The sequence below is a fragment of the Pteronotus mesoamericanus genome, unplaced genomic scaffold, assembly GCF_021234165.1.
Source record: "Pteronotus mesoamericanus isolate MK-2021 breed Mesoamerican mustached bat unplaced genomic scaffold, CSHL_Meso_final contig_74, whole genome shotgun sequence".
Lineage (NCBI taxonomy): Eukaryota > Metazoa > Chordata > Mammalia > Chiroptera > Mormoopidae > Pteronotus > Pteronotus mesoamericanus.
Window position 1 is genome coordinate 43,400,369 of NW_026555247.1, and position 17,935 is coordinate 43,418,303.

Below are 17,935 nucleotides of genomic sequence, written 5' to 3' on the forward strand. Positions count from 1 at the left end.
AGTGCCCAAATGCTAAGTTAGAGCAGAACACTTCAGAAGCCACTGAAAACACAGCTTAAAAAATGGGGACGAACCTCCTCACGGCGGGAAAGGGGCCGCTGGGCCTTGCTCCGACCTCTTTCTGCGATCGTGGCGGTGCGCGCGCGTCGTGCGTCTGTCCCGTGTCCGTCACCGCGTCACCCTCCGCTCTCACACCGCTGCTCTCCGTCTGTAAAGGTCAGGACCTGATCCAGCACAGTCCCGGCGGCAGCGGCGAGCTCAACGGCACCATCAGGCTGTCGGCGCCGGCCGTCGGGGGCCAGTCTGCCGGCGCCACCCTGACCATCAGCAACGACCAGCTCCTCGCCCAGAGCGCCGCGCTGGCCTCTTCAGGTGCGTGGCGGACGCTTTGCCCGAAGGCCTCGTGGGGGAGCCAGGGCCCTGGGCTGCCGGCCAGGGACAGCAGAGCCCCGTGCTGGCCCCGCCCAGTCTTGGGTGGCGCTGTTCACGCGGGTGGGGCTGGAGGGGGCGAGACGGGGACACCCGCTCTCTGGGGGGAGGTACCAGCCGGTCGGTGGTTTTCCCTATTAAGGAATAAAAGGGTAGAGTCAGAGCTGGGCTTTCGAACGCCTTGGTTCTCGGCCGAGTTGTTCCCCGGGCACGAGGCCTCGGCTCCGTGACGGAACTGGGCGCCTGGGATCTCCGCCCGATGGCCCTTCACGCTGCCCCTCTGTGATCGGTCGCATGTCTCTCAGAGGCGGCAGAGGAGGTTCGGTTTTGAAACAAATCACCCCTCGAGCGGCTTCCCAGGGAGAGTTGTTCAAGAGCCGCAGTCCCGCTCTGCTTGCACCCAGACGCCCGGGGCGATGGCGCCTGTGCCGGCCGGCGCTCTGGCGGCCCCAAGACAGGGCCCCTCCTCCTCCAATTTTTTTTCCCTCCCTTGTACTTAACGAAGCAGAGAGTGTTTATGTGTGGAGACCCTTAGGGACTATAAAAGCTGCCGTAAAGCCGGAATCAGAGATTCGGGGGGTGGTGCACGTTCAGAAGCTCAGACGATGCCAGTGCGGACGGTGACGCGGTCGCGCCCGGGACCAGCCGTGCTCCCGTGCCCACCACCCCGCCGCTGACGTGCTCGCCCGGCCCTTCTCCTAGAGCTGAGCACGGCCGCCGGCAGCCTCCCCTCCCCGGCCCCCGCGTCCCCGCAGGCCATCTCCGCCCAGAGCCTGGTCATGTCCTCGTCGGCAGTCGGGGGCGAGGCCAGCGTCACCCTGACCCTGGCCGACACGCAGGGCTTGCTCTCGGGAGGACTGGACACGGTCACGCTCAACATCGCTTCTCAGGTGGGTGTGCGCGCCTGTCCTGTCCCGTGCGTCGGCAGCCCTCGCGGGGCGCCTGGCACTTCGCGACCCGGTTCTTCCGGAAGTGCGTCGTCTGAACGTTGCCTTCAAAATGGCGCGGTTCCGATTTTTAGAAAAGTAACATGTTAAACACAGAAAGGGGGAAACGAGAAAGTTAAGAAAATACGTAAAAAATTTTTTGTTTTAAATCTACCACCCGAAGGGAACCGTGGTGAATGTTTTAGGTAAACCCCTTCCACACCGTCCCACGTGTACACAAGGACACGTGCTTTGGAACTGTCACAGAAAGGAGCCGCGCGTACTGGCGCGCTGTGAACTTTCTGAAGGTCGGCCCCCCAACGGCCACGGCGACGTGCCAGGTTTTAACGTGCGCGCAGGTTCAGTTTCGCAGACAAGCTCCCTGAGCGGCACGCGTAGCCCCCGAGGTCTCGGTGAAGGGTTAGTCCCTCGCGCTGCCAGGCACATCCCTGCCAGGGGAGTGTCCCATTTCCTGCGATGCTTCGAGCAAGGACGCAGAAGGCTTGGCAGGGTTAATGAGAGAAGTTGCCATCGACTGCAGTCCATCCGCGGCGACTGCAGCGGGGGCTCCATGAGCCGCTGGCAGCCTCCGCTGGTCCCATCCTCAAGCCTCGGGTGCAGCCGGAGCCGGGCTCCGCCCCCTCGGCCTGGGCACAGGGCCCGCCTGCCCCGGGCGAGCGAGAGCCCTTGAGACGTCCACTTCAGGGTGGACCCAACGTGGCAAAGAAACGGAGGGTCCTCGATGACGCCCCCCAGAAACCAGCACCTTCACACATGCGCAGTGAGGCCGCCGCCTCCAGCTGCCTGTTGAATCAGGGCACTTGTGTTCAGATCCTCAGTGTTTGCAATGGAAGGACCAACAGCGCACTAGTGAATTACATTGTATTCACGTTTTTTAGTTAAACTTCACTCTGAGGTCATCATAGATCCGCGGGCAGTTGTGAGAAATAACGCACAGCAGTCGGCCACTCTGAGTGGTGTTTCAGGGGCAGCTCCCACGCTCCGTGTGTCCCGGTACCGGGCCGTGGGGGCCGCTCCCCCTTTCCGGCCCTGTGGAGAGTGCCACGGTACACGCCTGTGCGCGGGGCGTCGGGGACACAGGTCCCCGTTTGGGGGGCACACCTCGAGCAGAGCTGCCGATGTGGTGGCTGCCTTCCGAGCACCGCCCCCTCGCTTTCCGAAGCGACTGCACGAGAACCCGGCCTCCGAGCCGGCCCCAGCTCTGTCGCCTGACAGCGTCTGAACAACTGATCCCGTCCGCAGGGCCAGCAGTTCCCAGCCCTGCTCGCAGACCCCTCGCTCGCGGGCGCCGGGGGCACAGGCTCGCCGCAGGTCATCCTCGTGAGCCACGCCTCTCAGCCGGCTCCTGCCACCTGCGAAGACATCGCCTACCAGGTATGGCGCGTCCCTCACGGCCGGTCATGGCGGCGTTAAAACCCGGACTGCAGACGGACGGCGGGAGGGCCTGGGCGTGCCGTGCAGCTCGGGCGGCGGGTGCGGGACGGTGGAGGGCAGCGTGCGCTGCGGGGGGCCCCGGGCCACGCGTGCCTGACGCGGGTGCCAGCGGTTCTTCCAAGGCGTGTGCGCCACACAGTGGGACGCAGCAACCCTGATGTGTGGGTCTGGTCTTAAGTTACTATCTTCCTATACCTGCCCCCTAGGCAGATCTCATGGGGCTGTTCACTTGAGTTTGGTTCTTTCTGTACGTTTTCCTGAAATACCTTTGCTGATTCCTATCAGAGTTGTTAGATTTCTCTTACACAAACGTGCGCGTACATGACCCTTCTGTCATTGGACTGGTCTTGCTTCTCAAAATGCACGTGTTGGGAGCCAACACGTTTAGTGAGTGGTAGTTGTACACACAGAAGGCTCTCAACCCTCTTTCCCTACGGCAGGCGGTCCGCGGCGCCGACGGGAAGCGGCGCCAGGCTTCCCGCGCAGCAGGTTCGGCAGACAGGGCGCGCCGTGGGGGAGGCCCTGCGCAGGGGCGAGCCCGGCCGGCGCAGGGGGCTCCCCTGGTCCTGCCGGGTTTCGGTGTGTGAAACGGCCGCATTGCTCTCGGGGTCCCCAAGACCACACGCATCTCAGCGACGGGCTCACAGGGCGCAGGGCTCAGACATGCGTGGCTCTCACGGCGCCGTGGACGCGCTCTGCGTGTGCTCACTCACGGGAGCGGCTGGCTCAGCAGGGGCCGTCCGCGGACGGCGGTGGCAGCGTGCGGGTGGGGAGGGCGAGCCGGCCCTGCGGGGCGGCGGTCAGCGAGCTGCCTGTGGGCCGCTGGGGGCTGTTCATCGCAGCCGTTTTCGGACTTTTTCACTCACCGCGAACGCACCTTGCTCCATGTTGTTTCTACCACGCGGTCACATAGATGCAGGCACGCCCGGCCGGGGTCCCACGGCAGCCCCGGGGCGCACGGCAGGGCGGCCTCGCCTTCGCGCGCCCCATTCCCGCTCTTTCATTTCTTTTTGTTCTGTTCCTTGTTGGAGCACCAGCCGATATTAGAGCACCTTGTCGAAGTCGTTTATTGTTACTTTTCTTTAAACTTTATCTATTTCTGTCTATTCTAGTATTGTGAAAAAGCATTTGGCAAACTGGAAATAGTGAAAACATTGACAAATTCTCTTGGCTTTCTTTATAATTGTTTATAGTTTCCTTTCGCTAAGTCATCACATACAAATCTTCATCTGTACAACTGACCGCTGGTTTATAAAAGCAGAGCTGGGGGTCCTCTGGGCGTGTGTGTGGGTGGGGGGCGTTTGGGTGTTTGCTGTCGGCTGGCTGTGCCTCCCTCTGGCGAAAGGGTCAGAGAGGCTACTGAGGGGCGTGGTCCGCAGGTGGGGGGAACCCTTTAATCCAGACTAAAGCTGACAGTTGTTTATGCTGCGGTTTGTTGAAAGAGACCTCCAGCCAAAGCAGAGGCTGCTCTAGCTTCGCCCCCTGTGCTGGTGCAGCCAAGCCGAGGCAGCCGGCACTCCGTGGGCCCCACACGCCCCCATCCTACTGCCCCGACCCGACGGGCCGGCGCTGGGGTGAGCTCCTGTTGCTCAGAGGAGGGAGCCCGCCCGCGCGGACGAGGCAGCAGCGTGGGGCCGGGCAAGCCGCTGGGCCGCCCTCCAGCAGCAGGTTCTGTCCTGGGAACCGGCTCGGGCAGGACCCCCAGGCATCCCTGCATGGCAGGGGCCGTCCTGTTGTGATGGGGCTCTGAGACCCCTGGCCCTGCCCGAGAGGACCCGCGGGCACTGGGCCGGGTCCGTGTGCGCCCGCCCTGGAGTAAAGTCCGGCATTTCCCGTCCGCCCCAGGTGACCGACGTCTCCGCGCACCTGACCCCGGGCTGCGCGCCCGAGAAGGAGGGCCGGCTGCACCCATGCGCGGACTGTGGCCGCAGCTTCGCCTCGTCCGCCCTGCTGCTGCAGCACAGCAAGGACGCGCACGGCCGCGAGCGCATCCACGTGTGCCCCGCGTGCAGCAAGGCCTTCAAGCGCGCCACCCACCTCAAGGTAGGCGCCCTCGCCGGCGGTGCTGCGCCTTTGTGCCTGCTCGCTCCTTGGCTTTGAGGAAAGGCCAGCAGAGGCAGGTGCACTTACAGGGCGTTTGGTCACCGATGAGCCGATGGCACGTTCACGTGCAGGCCACAGTGTCTGATGCCACAAGAGGCGCCTGGCACGCCCCGGAGTGGCAGATGGGGACAGGCGGGCAGCCCCTGTCTGTGGGCAGCCTCGTCGCCGGGGAGCCTGTGCTTGAGGTGCCCGGCCCGACGCCCTCCCGGGAATCGGCACAGGACAGCCGCGGTCGTTCGTGGTTCGTGGCAGCGTTGTTTATAGCTGCAGATGCCTGGACGTGACCTGAAGGCCCGCGGGGGCGGGACTGACTTAAGGGTGGGGTGTGCATGGGGCGGAGGCGAGAACAGGGCTGAGCTCGAGCAGGGTTTCCAGGCCACCCCAGGGACTGGCCGGGGGGTGGCACGGCTTCCTTGCGGCAAGAGCGTCATCCTCTGGGGCCAGTGGGCCCCGCGGCCCCGCGCTCCCTTGCTGGGAGCCCTCGGCCAGGGATCCGGGGTCCGCCCGCAGGCCCGCAGCCGGCCCCGCCCCGCTTCCTGAGTCAGGGAGGCCCCTGCCAGCGCCCCGCCGGGAGGGCCCGAGGTCCTGGTCAGCTGACGTGCTCCCCTCCCAAAGGCCGTGGCAGCGAGCCGGGGGTGCCCGCGGGTGGCGGAGGGTCCTGCCTGCCGGCCGTGCGCCCGTGGGACCCACCCGCACGGCCCGTGACGTCAGCCGGTCACGCAGCGTCTGCAGCTGCAGCTCCTAGTTCCTCAAATAAGAGCATCAATACTCACAGTTCATGGTTATTTCGAGGGATATAAAGCGCTTATTTAGCTCATTACAGACAACAGAGAAATTGTAACTACAGTAATACTGCTTAATAGAGAAAAATCCTCTGAGAGATAAGTAGGACAAAAGTGGTTAAAAATTTTCTTAGGGTGTTTTAAACCACGTATGGTAGCACACCGGGTCCGGCAGCCGGAAGGCCTGCCAGGGTGTGAGTGGCGGGGTAGCAACGTGGGTGTCACGCTTCGTAGTTTAATTTGAACGCCTCACCTCGGATGTCGCAGGGCGGGCTGGGGTGCGACGCTGCTGTGTGCGGAGGCAGGTGCTCGTGGCTGTGCAGCCAAACAGGGCCGTTGCCTGTGCCGGACCTGTGTGTGACTCTGCGTGAAGTGCAGCTTCTTCACAGACGTCCTGAAACGCGTCGCACAACGCGAAGGACTGAACCTGGCTTTTTAATACCTGCAAGTCACTTCCTCTGGCTGGCCTTCGGGGATCTGTGACGTAAAAACCTGTGACGTGTCGTATCAGAAACCAGGGACGTGCTCATCCACACATGCGCGCGCCCAGCGGCAAGCCTACTTCAGGGGGGCCGCGGCCTCCCCGCGGCCGGAGCAGGGGCAGCCGGGGCGAGGGAGCAAGCACAGGGGAACGGGGCCACAGCGCAGGGTGCTCGGCGGGTCTGCCCGCGCCCCTGCCCCCCGGACGGGGCTGGCCGGGCTCACCGAGGCGCGCGAGAGCGGCGGCGCGTCTCCTGTGCAGGGCTACAGGCAGGCCCACCCGCTCCTGGGGGACGGGGCTCGCAGGCCAGGCCCTTCCCCCCCAGAGCCCAGGGTGGGGGCGGGGGAGTGCAGACCGGCCGCGTGGCTTCCGCGGAGACCCGGGGTGGGGGGGGGGGCGACACGATGTGATGGAAGCGGGGCGCAGCCTCCCCAGGCCCACAGCCGGGTCTCCTTGAGTGGGAAACGCCAGACCGGCCTCGGTGGGGTCGGCCCGTAGACACCGGCCAGCCCTGCTGAGCATCCAGGCCCTCGCAGGCGAGGGTCCCCGAGACGGGCCAGAGCGGAGCCCAGCCTCCCCCAGGCCCCGCCACGAACGACCCCGTGACAGCCTCCGGGCAGCGGTCAGGGAGGCCTCTGGGGCTCCCTGTTGCTCCCCCCTCCAGGCCAGCCTGGGGGTGCCGTGTAGCCACGGCCACCCCTTACCTCTGTGTCGCCTCTCACAGGAGCACATGCAGACCCATCAGGCAGGCCCTTCTCTGAGCTCGCAGAAGCCCCGGGTGTTCAAGTGCGACGCCTGTGAGAAGGCCTTCGCCAAACCGAGCCAGCTGGAGCGGCACAGCCGCATCCACACAGGTGAGGAGCCGCCGTGGGCCGGCCCGGGGCTGAGGCAGCGGGGCTCTGGTTTACGGCAACACGTGTGCTTTATAGCCCCAGGGCTGCGTTCGCCGCATCCCCACGGCGGCCACTGTGCCCTCCTCCACTGTGCCCTCCCCCGTGAGCACAGAAGGCAGAAGCGGCCAGGCCCGGTGGCCCCGCGGCCCCGCGGGCTCCCCTCCTTCGTCCCGCCCAGGCCCTCGCGCTCTCTCCGCGGACGTCTGCTGTTCATCCCGGCCTCGTGCCCATCTGTCACTGCTCACACAGAAACGTGTCCCCGCGACCGTCCCAGGGACCCCCCACAGGCCCCTTCCGCCCCACACCCCACCGTCCTGCGCCCTCAGCCTCTGCAGGGCCGGTCTCCTCGCTGCCGTCCCCTGCAACCTGCCCGCCTCCCCTGCCCACGCCCCGCAGAAGCCACCCGGGGCCTCTTCCCTCGGCTTCTCGGGGTCCGAATCGGCCTGAAGCAGGTAACACCTTGTAAAAGTCAGTGTGCAGGCCTGCTGTCCATTACGTGGCCTGACGGTCCTCAGCGACCCCAGCGGGTTCGAAACACGGGGCGGGAGCCGTCCCTGCTCCCCTGCCCCCAGGACCCTCGGGCCCGTCCTCAGCCTCTGGCAGCTCGTCTGCGTCCCCATGGGGCGGGCTCTGGGCCCCGCAGGCGGCAAGCCCGTGATGGCGGCCCCGGGGAGCCCGCGCGCTGGCCATCCGCTCCGCGGCCGTGCCGCCCCGCGTGGGCCCTGACCGGCCGCCCCGCCCGCAGGGGAGCGGCCCTTCGGCTGCACGCTGTGCGAGAAGGCCTTCAACCAGAAGAGCGCGCTGCAGGTGCACATGAAGAAGCACACGGGCGAGCGGCCCTACAGGTGCCACTGCTGCGCCATGGGCTTCTCCCAGAAGAGCAACATGAAGCTGCACATGAAGCGGGCACACAGCTACACAGGTGAGGCCCCGTGTCCCCCGCGGTCAGCGCCCTGGCCCCGTGTCCCCAACCGGTCAGCCCCCCGTCCCCGAGTGGCCAGCATCCTGTGTCCCTGAGCGGCCAGCGCACGGGTGGCCCCGAGGGGTCCGTGCTGCGCCCCGTCCACAGGGACGGGGGAAGCCCTCTCCCGGCGGGCGGTCCGGGGCCCGTGCCGGGCCCGTGGGGAGAGACCGTGCTCTGCAGGGATACGGCGGCCGGGGGCTCCGGCTGCAGGGGCCCAGCTGGACGGGCTGTGGCGCGTGACAGACCTGGGTGACCTCTGCGGCCCTGCCTCCGGTTCACTCAGTGTTGGAGGGGTGGCCCGGGAGGGACCCTGGACCACCGGCCCGTGGGGCGCGGGGCGTCCGGCGAGCGGCAGGAGGGCGCGGCGTGGGCGTGTGAGGGGGGGCAGGGTCGCTGCACCAGGGCCCCTGCTGCCGTCCTGCCAGGAGGACAAGCTTCCCCTACGCGGTCCTCGTCCCTCCCTCACCGCCAGCACCGTGTGCCCAGAACCCTCCGGGGTGTGCGTGCATGCGCCCAGTGCCGCGGTCGTAGCCAGGCAGCCGCCGCCCCCGCCCAGACCACGCAGACCGGCTCACCTGCGCCAGGCCGGGGGTCGGCGGGGGCCGCCTCCGCGGGCGCCGTCCTGGCCTCAGCGCCCCGCTGTGCTCTGTCCCCCTACAGGAGCCCTGCAGGAGCCCGCAGGCCCCCAGGAGCAGGGCGCGGAGGAGCTGGGCCAGAGCCTGCCCCTGGAGGAGGTGGTGCCGGAGGCCGCCGGCGAGTGGCAGGCGCTGGCCAACGTCTTCTGACGCGGCGCCGCCCCCGACCTCTGCGGAGTTCCATGTCGCGGGGAGCGGAGCCCTTGGAATTTGTTTGGAAGCTTCAATGTTACACGTGTTACCACAGTAGTTTTTTAGCTCTAAAATTATCTAAAGAATCATTGTCTTTCAGAGACTGAGGGTAAAATGGGGGGAACGTTTTCACTCGTCTTCAAATCACTGAACTCAGGTACTACAATGGGCAGCCTTGCCCTCTGCTCCGCGGCCCTGTGTCCGGTTAGCACGGGCTCACCGGCGCAGTGTGATTTCTTTGTGTTAGCGAAGAGGCCAGGCTTCCCTTCAGCTTTCCGTCCTAAGAAGCACCGCTTCGAAGCAGACGTCAGGCCGGTGCACGCAGCTCGGAAGAACGTTAGGACGCAGGGAGGCCCCCCATGCCTCTCCCTGTGCGTTGTGAAGCGAGCGGGAACGGACTCTCTCGGTCCATGGTAGGAGGAGCGACGATGCCGTGAGAGGTGGCTGGGCCGCTTCTCTCTCCATCACGGACACCGAGTCACCAGGCACCGGAAGGCGGCCTCCGGGCCTCGTCGCGGGGAGCCGAGCGAACCCCACGCTGGCGAGCGGCGCGCCGCGGGCCCCCGGCCGGGCGCAGCGGGAAGCACAAGCCATAGGTTGCAGGCAGGAGCGGCGGGGGCGCCTGGCCCGGTTGCTGCGGCGGAGCCTCCCTCGTGGGCAGGCGTGGACCCAGACCAGCCGCGGCCCCTCCTCGCGCATCGCGGTGTGTGTGTGTTTCAGGGAATTCTCGAGCCTCATCAATGGTGCCACATCCCACGCGTCCCCCCCAAACCCACCCGTGCGGGCAGGGGTGCGGCCTCCCCCCAGCATTCCAAAGACGGGGAGTCCTGGGCGCGCCCCTGCGGGGTTATTTATATGTTCTACATATAAGTGCACATGTACATAGGCTGGTACAGGGCCTCTGTGTGGCCGAACGGTGTATTTTGTAAATAGAAGCCCCCGTCCGCCCCCCCCGCCCCCCCGTCTGCCCCGTTCCGGAGAGCGCGCTGGTCCGCCCTCCCCCAGCACTCCGATCGGCACTGCGTCCGCTCTCCCGGCAGACGGGCGTCTTTCTCGCTGTAACGCACAGCGGGGGCTGCTGGGTTCTCCTGAGAAATGATTGCCTTCACTTTCTCTCATTGCCTCCCTGCTTTCAGAAGAGAGCAGTTTTATTATAAATACTGTATGGACTTTGTACATGAAGAGGGGAACTCGTTTCAGGTTCCTGAGAAAAGAGACATTTCACTCTTATTTTTTTGAAAGGACGTCTCCTGATTTGTTTGTTCTTGTTCACTTTTGGATATGTATATAAGTAACATCGATGGTGATATAAAAAGTTTTGTTATGTGAAAATATTTAAGTCAGAAAACTGTTAAATAATATTACTTTTTTTTTTCAAACTGCTTTGTGTATTGTATATTTTTTTAAGGGAAAAAGAAAAGCCTTATTTGACTTATTCTTGTGATGCTGGACTCACTATATATCCTGGGGTTTTCCTTGAATGTTGGCGTGTACGCCTGGCTGTAGTCCGTGTGTTCAGAATCATTGTAATTTTGCCAGAGTTTTAAAGGTTCTGCTTTTAATGCACTTTCTTTTATAATTTTGTATTAAAATATTTTAGACATGTTGATTAATTTTGGTGTACAAATACCCCCAAAGTTGCAACTATTGGAATTTTGAAAAAATTCTCTTCTCGCTAGTTTATTTACTTTGTTTTTAGCGTTAACTGTCACCTCGGCACAGTGTCTGAGGGTCTTGTCTGGTTCCGGTCGGCACAGGACGCGCGGCTCCCCAGCTCTGTGGCCGGTGGCCGTCAAGGCCCGCTCCGGGGAAAGCGAAAGCCTGCTTTTATTTTGGTAAAAGAAAAGAAAAAAAATCTATCGCTAATCCAGTTGAGAGCTTTCCCAGTGTGTGAGCAGGCCAACACAAGCTAGTACTGTACGAGTCTGATTTACCTCCTAGTTACAAAAGCTGCTGCTTTGCGAGCGCCCCGGACAACCAAGGTTTCGGAGCGAGCGCCTGCGGCCCCTGCAGGTGCAGGCGCCCTGCTGGCTCAGTGGCCGAGCACGCCTTCGGGCCAGCGGCGGGCGGCCCCTCTCCGGGGCCAGGGTTGTGCGTGGCGCCAGCTGTGTTTTTAGAACCAGCTCACGTTAGCACGCCTGTTTTGGAGTGACAAATAAAACATCAAGTTAGGAAGTGAAATTAAATTTTAAAAAAATAATAATAAAAGAAAGGTCGGCACAGGAACTCACTCGAAGTTCAGGCAATTTTTAACAACATTTTCCCCTCTCTGAAGTCCAGATAAGGAAAGGGCCCCGCCCCCGCCGCCACAAACTCTGTGATGCCCCCGTCCCAGGAAGAGCCCCGTGGGCCTACTGTCCGCTCCAGTAGGTGACAGAGAAGTGTTGTCCCACGGAACAGCAGTGGGTCAGAACGAACCACCTCTGCAGAATGGGGGCCCCGGGCCCCTCGCCCTGCGCGGCCGGCCTCCCACCCCACCCACCGGCCTCCGCGCTCAGATGGGCGTGGGAGGGGAGTCCGCGGCCTGTTGGGTCCATGGAGGGGAGGGAATGCCCTGTGGCCTCCAGCCCCGTGTCCCCGAGTTCACGGGGAAACCCTGTCCCCACAGGCAAGTCCAGGGCCCCTTCCGTGGGGAGGTGTCGCTGTTGCCCAGTGTCAGCCTTTAACTCGGGGCTGGTCACTAGGACGGCAGGTCACGCCCCTCTGCCGCGGTCGCTTCGCAGGCCGTGGGGATCTGTGTCTCACAGTCACCCTGGCGCTCTACTTCCCAGCCCTCACGTGACACGTGTGACTGGGTGGGTGCCGACACACGGTTCTGCGTGGTGGAGCGGGTTTCTGTGTTTCATGTGGGTTCTCCTCTGGAGAATATAGCTCGTGCAGATACACGTATTTTAACAGAAAAATGATCGCTCGGGTGTATGTAAGGGACATCTTTTTAAGAAAACATGTAAGATACCTAGAACTGAGTTCTGGTTAGATTTTTAGAGCGATCTCCTGCCTGCTCTTCCCATATTTTCCCCCAGAGGTTTATTTTAAAGCCAATGGCCCGCCCCTCCCCCCACCACCAAAAAGTTAATCCAGGGTCGATCGTTGCTGCCAGTTCTTTTTCTAAAAGTCTATTGTGGAAAGTGAGGCAGAGGTGAAACTATACAGGTGATACTAGTGAATCTACATCTTTTCCTCCGTCCCTTACCCTCTGTGCATGTAAGGTTCTGGAGCGTTTGGAGTGGGGTTTCAAAAGTGCCTGCGTACCTGTTGGGGGTCTCAGTGTCTTCACCTGATCCGGTGACAGTCAGCCTTTTAAAGTCAAACTTCATCTCCTTCGCTGCTTAAAAAGAGGAACGAGCAGACCTGGTGGGGTACAGCCCGGTAAGGGCACGTCCTCTGCCTTGGGCGGCCCCCGGACGAAGCCTCGCACGTGGCCGTTGGCGACCTGCACGCACCCACTTCCTCGGTCACAGGCGGGCGCCAGACTCCCCCACACCCACCCCTTCCCGGTGGGCGCCGCGGTGGCATTTCGTGCGGGGGACTAACAGACTGTTTCAGCGCTAAGAACAAACACGAGGGGCAGCCGTGGCCGGAGCAGCGGGCAGTAACCGCCGCGGGTGTCCTGGTCCGTCGTGTCTCCATGTGAAGCTTGGCTGCAAGAGGACTTCCGTGTTCAGCTGAGATTTGTAATCTGTTTGACCAATTCTAAAATGACACAGTGATCCATTCTCGATTCACCACTGAAGAAAATTTTTAATTTTTTTAATTTACAAAAGAATTTTTTATCTTCAGCATTGTTTCATGGTCTATTTATACATTGGATAATATTTATTTAATCCAGTTTTGTATTAGAAATGGATAGCTATGCCAAAGGCCACCGTGCTGGCTTTCAGAACAATAAAAAGAGCTTTTGTATCATTTCAAAGCTCCTGTACGTGGACTCATTTGGGCCTCGGGCGAGTGCGAGCAGCTTGCAGGTGGCCGTCGCCTCTCGCGCCCTTCGCGGCTCGGACCCGCGCTCGGCGGCGCCACCCGCGGTGCGTTCAGGGGCGCGGGGTTTGAAGCGTGTGAGGGCGTCTCATTTTCTGTGCCGGAGGGTATGATCCGCTTTTTCGTTTGTAAGGCATTGGAGGGTGGCATGAAATGAAATTAAATGAATCGTCACCCGAGTCTGCCCGTTGAGAGGCGGGGCCGTGAGCCTCCCCCGCAGCCCTGAGGGAGCTGGTTTCCCTTACAGTGTCTGATCCTCCTGGAGGATACGTTTTCAACCTTCGGAAGTGGGGCCTTCACAGCCACGCGCCTGGCGAGTGAACGAAGGACGTCTCGCCTCGGCTCACTCTGTCTCAGGCGGGGCGGGCGGGTGCGGGGTGCGCCGTGTGCTTTTGGGCGAAGAGCTGCAGGGTTTGATCCCTGGACTTTCTCGGGGGGGGGTGCAGGAAGCCCTCCCCACCTTGCTTCCCGTTGGCTTGGGGGCTGGCGAGTCGCGCTGATTGTTTATAAACACGGGGGTGGCGGGAGGGGACTTTCTTAAGTGACCAGGCTATGGTAGCTGTCCCCTCTACGGTGGAGGGCCTCAACGATCGAAAGTACTCTCCTGATGAAGGTTCCGGAACGCTGGGCCACGCATCCTGTGCACGTCTGAGACACAGGGTGACTCGGGACCCGGATGAGCTGAGCCCTGGCACTGACCACTTCAAAAATGTAATAATCTTGCATGATTTTCCGAATGTCCCGCCCGAAGGGCTTGGGTAGAGAAGTGAAGGGGAAGGGGGTCGCCACGGGCTTGGAGCCCCTCCGCCCACTGGTGGGGCCGCCACGGCCGAGTGTGGCCATGCCACGGGGGGGCGGTCGTCCGGCAGGAGGTCTGGGTCCCCATGGGGACACAGCCCCTCGTGGCTGCCATTGAGATGGAACCTGTGATTTTGTCAAAAGTAAAACAAAAAGTCATCTATTTCAGCTGGTCTTGTAACCAAAACCAACTATCAACAAAAATTGGCAAAATCAGTTGTCCATGTCTCCGGGAGGTAAAATGTGGCAAAAATAACCCATCCAAGGTTCCCACGGGCGGGCGCTCACTGGTCAGTGTCTGTGAGGGCGGCTCAGAGACAACTGGAATCCCCTCCCTGGTGAGTCGGGGAGCCGGCGCCCTAACCGTGGCCCGACCCCCTGCTCTCGTCACTGTCAGCCCAGCGGCGGCGCCGCCCTGCTGGCGGGCACCCAGCGAGCCCTGTGTGGCCACGCGGCCTGTCCCAACGTTAGTGCAGACGCGATGACCGCGGACCCAAATAACAGGAAGACACCATGCGCATACCATTAAAAGTTTATTCACGTCACTATTCAAGAACGGTGTGGGTGCCCCCTGACAGCCGGGGCTGCGCTGGGGTGTCGTCCGCGTGGGGCTCCCCCGCCGGCACCCGCTCAGAGGCAGGCCGCTGGGGCGAGCGTGTGGGGGTTGGGTTTGCCGGAGGCGGGGCTGGGTCTCCTCGCCCTCTCGTCGCCTAGGCTGTGTGTGTTAGTGGACGTTAGGTAAACCCACTCTCAACAGTCGGGGTTAGGGGGGTTAGGGAGCCTACGGGGGCCACGCCCCCTCCTCACTCTAGTGGGGGCAGGAGGCCTTGGGGGGCCGGGAAGGCTGAGAAGAGGCACTAAAACTCAAAACGCAGAATCAGCATGTTACGGGGCGCAGGGGCGTCAGCTCATGTTAGAGGGACCTTCCAGAGGGCGGCTTCTCTCCAGCCTCAGATGGCAGCTGGGCCCAGCAGGGGGCAGCGTTGGGGCAGGGGCAGGACCAGAGGCGGGGCAGGATCTGGGGCTGGGTCGGGGTAGGATGGGGCGGGGGCGGATCAGGGGCTGGGGCGGGGGCGGATCAGGGGCGGGGGCGGGGGCAGATTCAGGAGCGGGATCAGGGGCGGGGGCAGCCCTAGCCGAGCCGGCCGCGCCCGCCCCCAGGAGGCCGGCTGAGGCAGGGTCCCCCCCAGGGTTAGGGTTAGTGTCTGCAGCGCGCACTGCCCGGCCGAACGTGCCACCGGCCACCGTCGGCTCTCCAGCAACCAGGGCGGCACTGCGTGGCACCCCGAAACCTCCTACAGTCCTCTCTCTCTCTGCAGGTCTCCCCGAGCTCTCAGCCGGGCTCTGGTGACGAAACAGGTGCTTTGTAGGGGCCACTGTGGTCCCCGCTGTGTCCTCGCCTGCTCCAGGCCACGGCCCAGCCCGCCTGCCGCCGTCCCCTGTCCGCCGTGCGCGAGGTCGGCCCCCCCGGCGAGGGAGTGGCCCGCCGGGCCCTCTGCGCCGCCACCCTGCTCTCCTCCAAGCTGCCACCTGCGTCTCACGTACCGAAGCCCCCGCGGGGTGAAGCCACTCGCTGCCTAGTCCTGTTAGGGAGGGGAAGGGGCCTTAGGAGGTGAGGCAGGGCGGGGAGGAAACCGGAGGGGCGCGGTCGCCAGTCCCGCCACCCGCCCACGTCCGGCGTCCACAGCAGCGTTGCACGGCGGTGCCGGAAGCCGGGGAAGGGTCAGCGGGCGCAGCAAGTCCGAGGACGGAGGGTGAGTGGGTGGCGGCCCGGCCCGGGCATGGGGCTCCGGGACGCCCAGCGCGTTGCCGTGGAATGAAACTCCGGGACACTTTGTCTTCAGACGCGAAGGCGGGGGCGTTGAAGTGTTCTGTGTTTGCGCTTCTCCGTGGGGCTGTGGGCCGGAAAATGCCAGTAGGATGCGGCGAGCTGACCCTACTGTGCGCACACGTCCAAGGCGTTAGGTGAGAGGTTGTCATTTCTAGAAGTGGGGGGCGGGCGGGGCCGTGTTAACATCTCAGGGGGCGCGTTAGGAAGCCGAGGACAGGATTCGGGAGCAGGCCGCGGGCTTCAGCGTCTGGCCATGGGCGATCCGGAGCGACTGTCTCTGCCCCCCTGCGGAGAGGAAACACAGCGTCAGGCGGCCGGGCTACCCGCCCCGTCCACACCGGGGCCCCCTTTCCCGCAAGCCTGGCCACAGACCACGGGGGTTCCCTGCCCCATCCGTTGCCGGACAGGATGCCGTGCGAAGGCACTGCTCCCTCTGCTGCCCACATCCGTCCTTGCCCAGCACCGAGCCTTCTAGGGCCGTACGAGAAGCCACGGGGACCCAGTGTCCAGGACTCAGCTGGCACCTCCTGGACCCCACCGGCGTCCTGGGGGGCTCAGTCTCCGATTCGTTCTGCTCTGAGTGAGCAGTGCCGTTTTTTCTTTTTGGCTAGACAACGGAGGGAAGCGGTCTGCAAACAGCGCCAGGGCATCCTCAGCCCCGCAGCGGCCTGGGGCGGAGGACCCACCAGTGGCTCAGCCGCACAAGGTCGCCGGGGTCTTTTCCCTGCGTGTCCGCCCTCACCTGCCTCGCCCCGGCGGAGCCGTCGACACACTCTGACAGAGCAGGTCTCAGAACCACGAATGGGCATGTTTTCTGTACAAATACGGTCGTAAATTAAAAGGAAAAGTCGGCCACCCAGACACAAGCCGCTGGGCGGCGCCGTTTGCCGCTCAGACGCCGTTGAGGAGGACACGGGAGCAACGCGCTTTTTTTGGCATTCGAGTTGTAGTCTCGAGCCCCTCGCCTTTGCCTTTTGCCTTTAGTTATGAATAAAAACCGGATCTCTCCGAGGCTTCCTGTAGACGGGGAGCCCCAGAAAGCAAGACGTGCGCGAAAGGCGCTGTGCCCGAGACAACGGTGAGCAAGAGCCCACGCTGCCTCGTCGGAGTCCGCGTTCCCCTGGTGCGGCCGTCCAGGCCCGCGGGCAGTGTCCGGAGCGCACATGGCCAGCCGGCCGCCTCGGGGCTGTGGCCTTCGCCGGGTAGCCGGGCAGACCCCCAGAGAGGCCCTCGGGGAAAAGTGCGCCAGAGCCTCGCCTTTTCCTGAACTTCCAGGAGATTCGCCCAAGGAATCCCTGAAAGGGTGATTTGCCCCTGAGCGCAGCCGAGCCACGGTGGGCGCACCGAGCACGCCTGTGCTGAACGCGAGCGTGCCGGCGACCGCCGCGAGACCGCTCCGGGGGGGACTCCGCTGCCCCCCATGGCTCTGGTTCAGGTTGAGAATGGGGGACCTGTCGCTTTTGTTCTCTGTCGCTGGCCTACAACTGCCTGAGGGCCGACCGGGAGCCCCATCAGCCCCACCGGTTCTCTTAGGGGCGTGAGAGCCCCGCCCAGAGGCAGGTGTTCGCGGCCCCCTTGGATGTGGGAGCTGGAGCGCAGGCGGAGGGTCGTTCTCCCAGAGCAGGGTGTCCAACCCGCGGCCCAGGACGGCTGTGAACGCTGCCTGACACAAAATTGTAAATTCACTTAAAATATCACAAGACTGTTTTGTGATGACGCATCGCAATGTATTTCGTGCGTGGCCCAAGGTAACTCCTCTTCTGACAGGGCCGCCCAGGGACGCCGCAAGGACGGACGCCCGTCCCAGCGTCGCTCAGTGCGTAAGGGGCGCATGGGGCCCCGCCCCAACGCTGCGTCTCGTCCTCGCTCTGCCCAGCAGTTGCCACGTCGACGCCTTGGCCCACGTGATCCGGGGCGGGGCGGGACTGGGCTTGCACCGTCGGCGGGGGCGGGGCGTGGTCCCCGGCGACGTCCTAGGTCTCCAGTTGCGTGCGTCGTGTGGGCCGCTCTGCGCAGGCGCAGGGGCGGGTCTCAGGATGGGCAGTTGGAAACCCTGCGTGGCCGGGGCTTCCGCTGGCGGGGCAGAGGCGCGGTCTCCGCCCCGTCCCCAACCTTCGGCGCCAGCCGTTGACCGGGCCGCTCCGTCACTTTTCCCTCCCACCGCCGATTTTCAGCAGCGAGCGAGGAAGAAACGGCAGGGGCCACGCCGTCGCCCACACGCCCGGAGTCCCACCATCTCCCCAGATGTCTCTCCTTGCGCCCTCAGTCTCCGGGGGATTTGGGGGGAATTTTTAATCTGTTGTGGCTGCTCCGTGTCACTCAGCCGTGCGACCACAATAGGCTGGTTGATGAATTTTGAGGTAGTAACAACATCTAATGAAAACCATCTTAATTGAAACGTGTTTCAATTTGACAAATGGAAGCTTCCCGTGAACTACGTAGCAGCTGTAGAATTTCTGAACCGCTGC

The 17,935-nt window shown here is 63.2% G+C and overlaps 2 protein-coding genes across 2 annotated transcripts in view; one reads left to right on the forward strand and one right to left on the reverse strand.

The window, feature by feature from the left end:
- The window catches only part of ZNF236 (zinc finger protein 236), a 59,898-nt gene extending 51,005 nt beyond the window's left edge, over positions 1 to 8,893 (forward strand). Inside the window, exons 26-32 of the mRNA XM_054583792.1 lie at positions 217 to 372; positions 1,132 to 1,319; positions 2,619 to 2,750; positions 4,656 to 4,853; positions 6,901 to 7,030; positions 7,815 to 7,991; positions 8,694 to 8,893. Coding sequence (XP_054439767.1) covers positions 217 to 372; positions 1,132 to 1,319; positions 2,619 to 2,750; positions 4,656 to 4,853; positions 6,901 to 7,030; positions 7,815 to 7,991; positions 8,694 to 8,818 — 1,106 coding nt within the window. The 3' untranslated portion in view covers positions 8,819 to 8,893. The remainder of the gene's footprint in view (positions 1 to 216; positions 373 to 1,131; positions 1,320 to 2,618; positions 2,751 to 4,655; positions 4,854 to 6,900; positions 7,031 to 7,814; positions 7,992 to 8,693) is intronic.
- Positions 8,894 to 14,157: 5,264 nt separating this feature from the next.
- Positions 14,158 to 17,935, reverse strand: part of MBP (myelin basic protein) — a 66,634-nt gene continuing 62,856 nt past the window's right edge. The window contains exon 10 of the mRNA XM_054583793.1: positions 14,158 to 15,752. Coding sequence (XP_054439768.1) covers positions 15,708 to 15,752 — 45 coding nt within the window. The 3' untranslated portion in view covers positions 14,158 to 15,707. The remainder of the gene's footprint in view (positions 15,753 to 17,935) is intronic.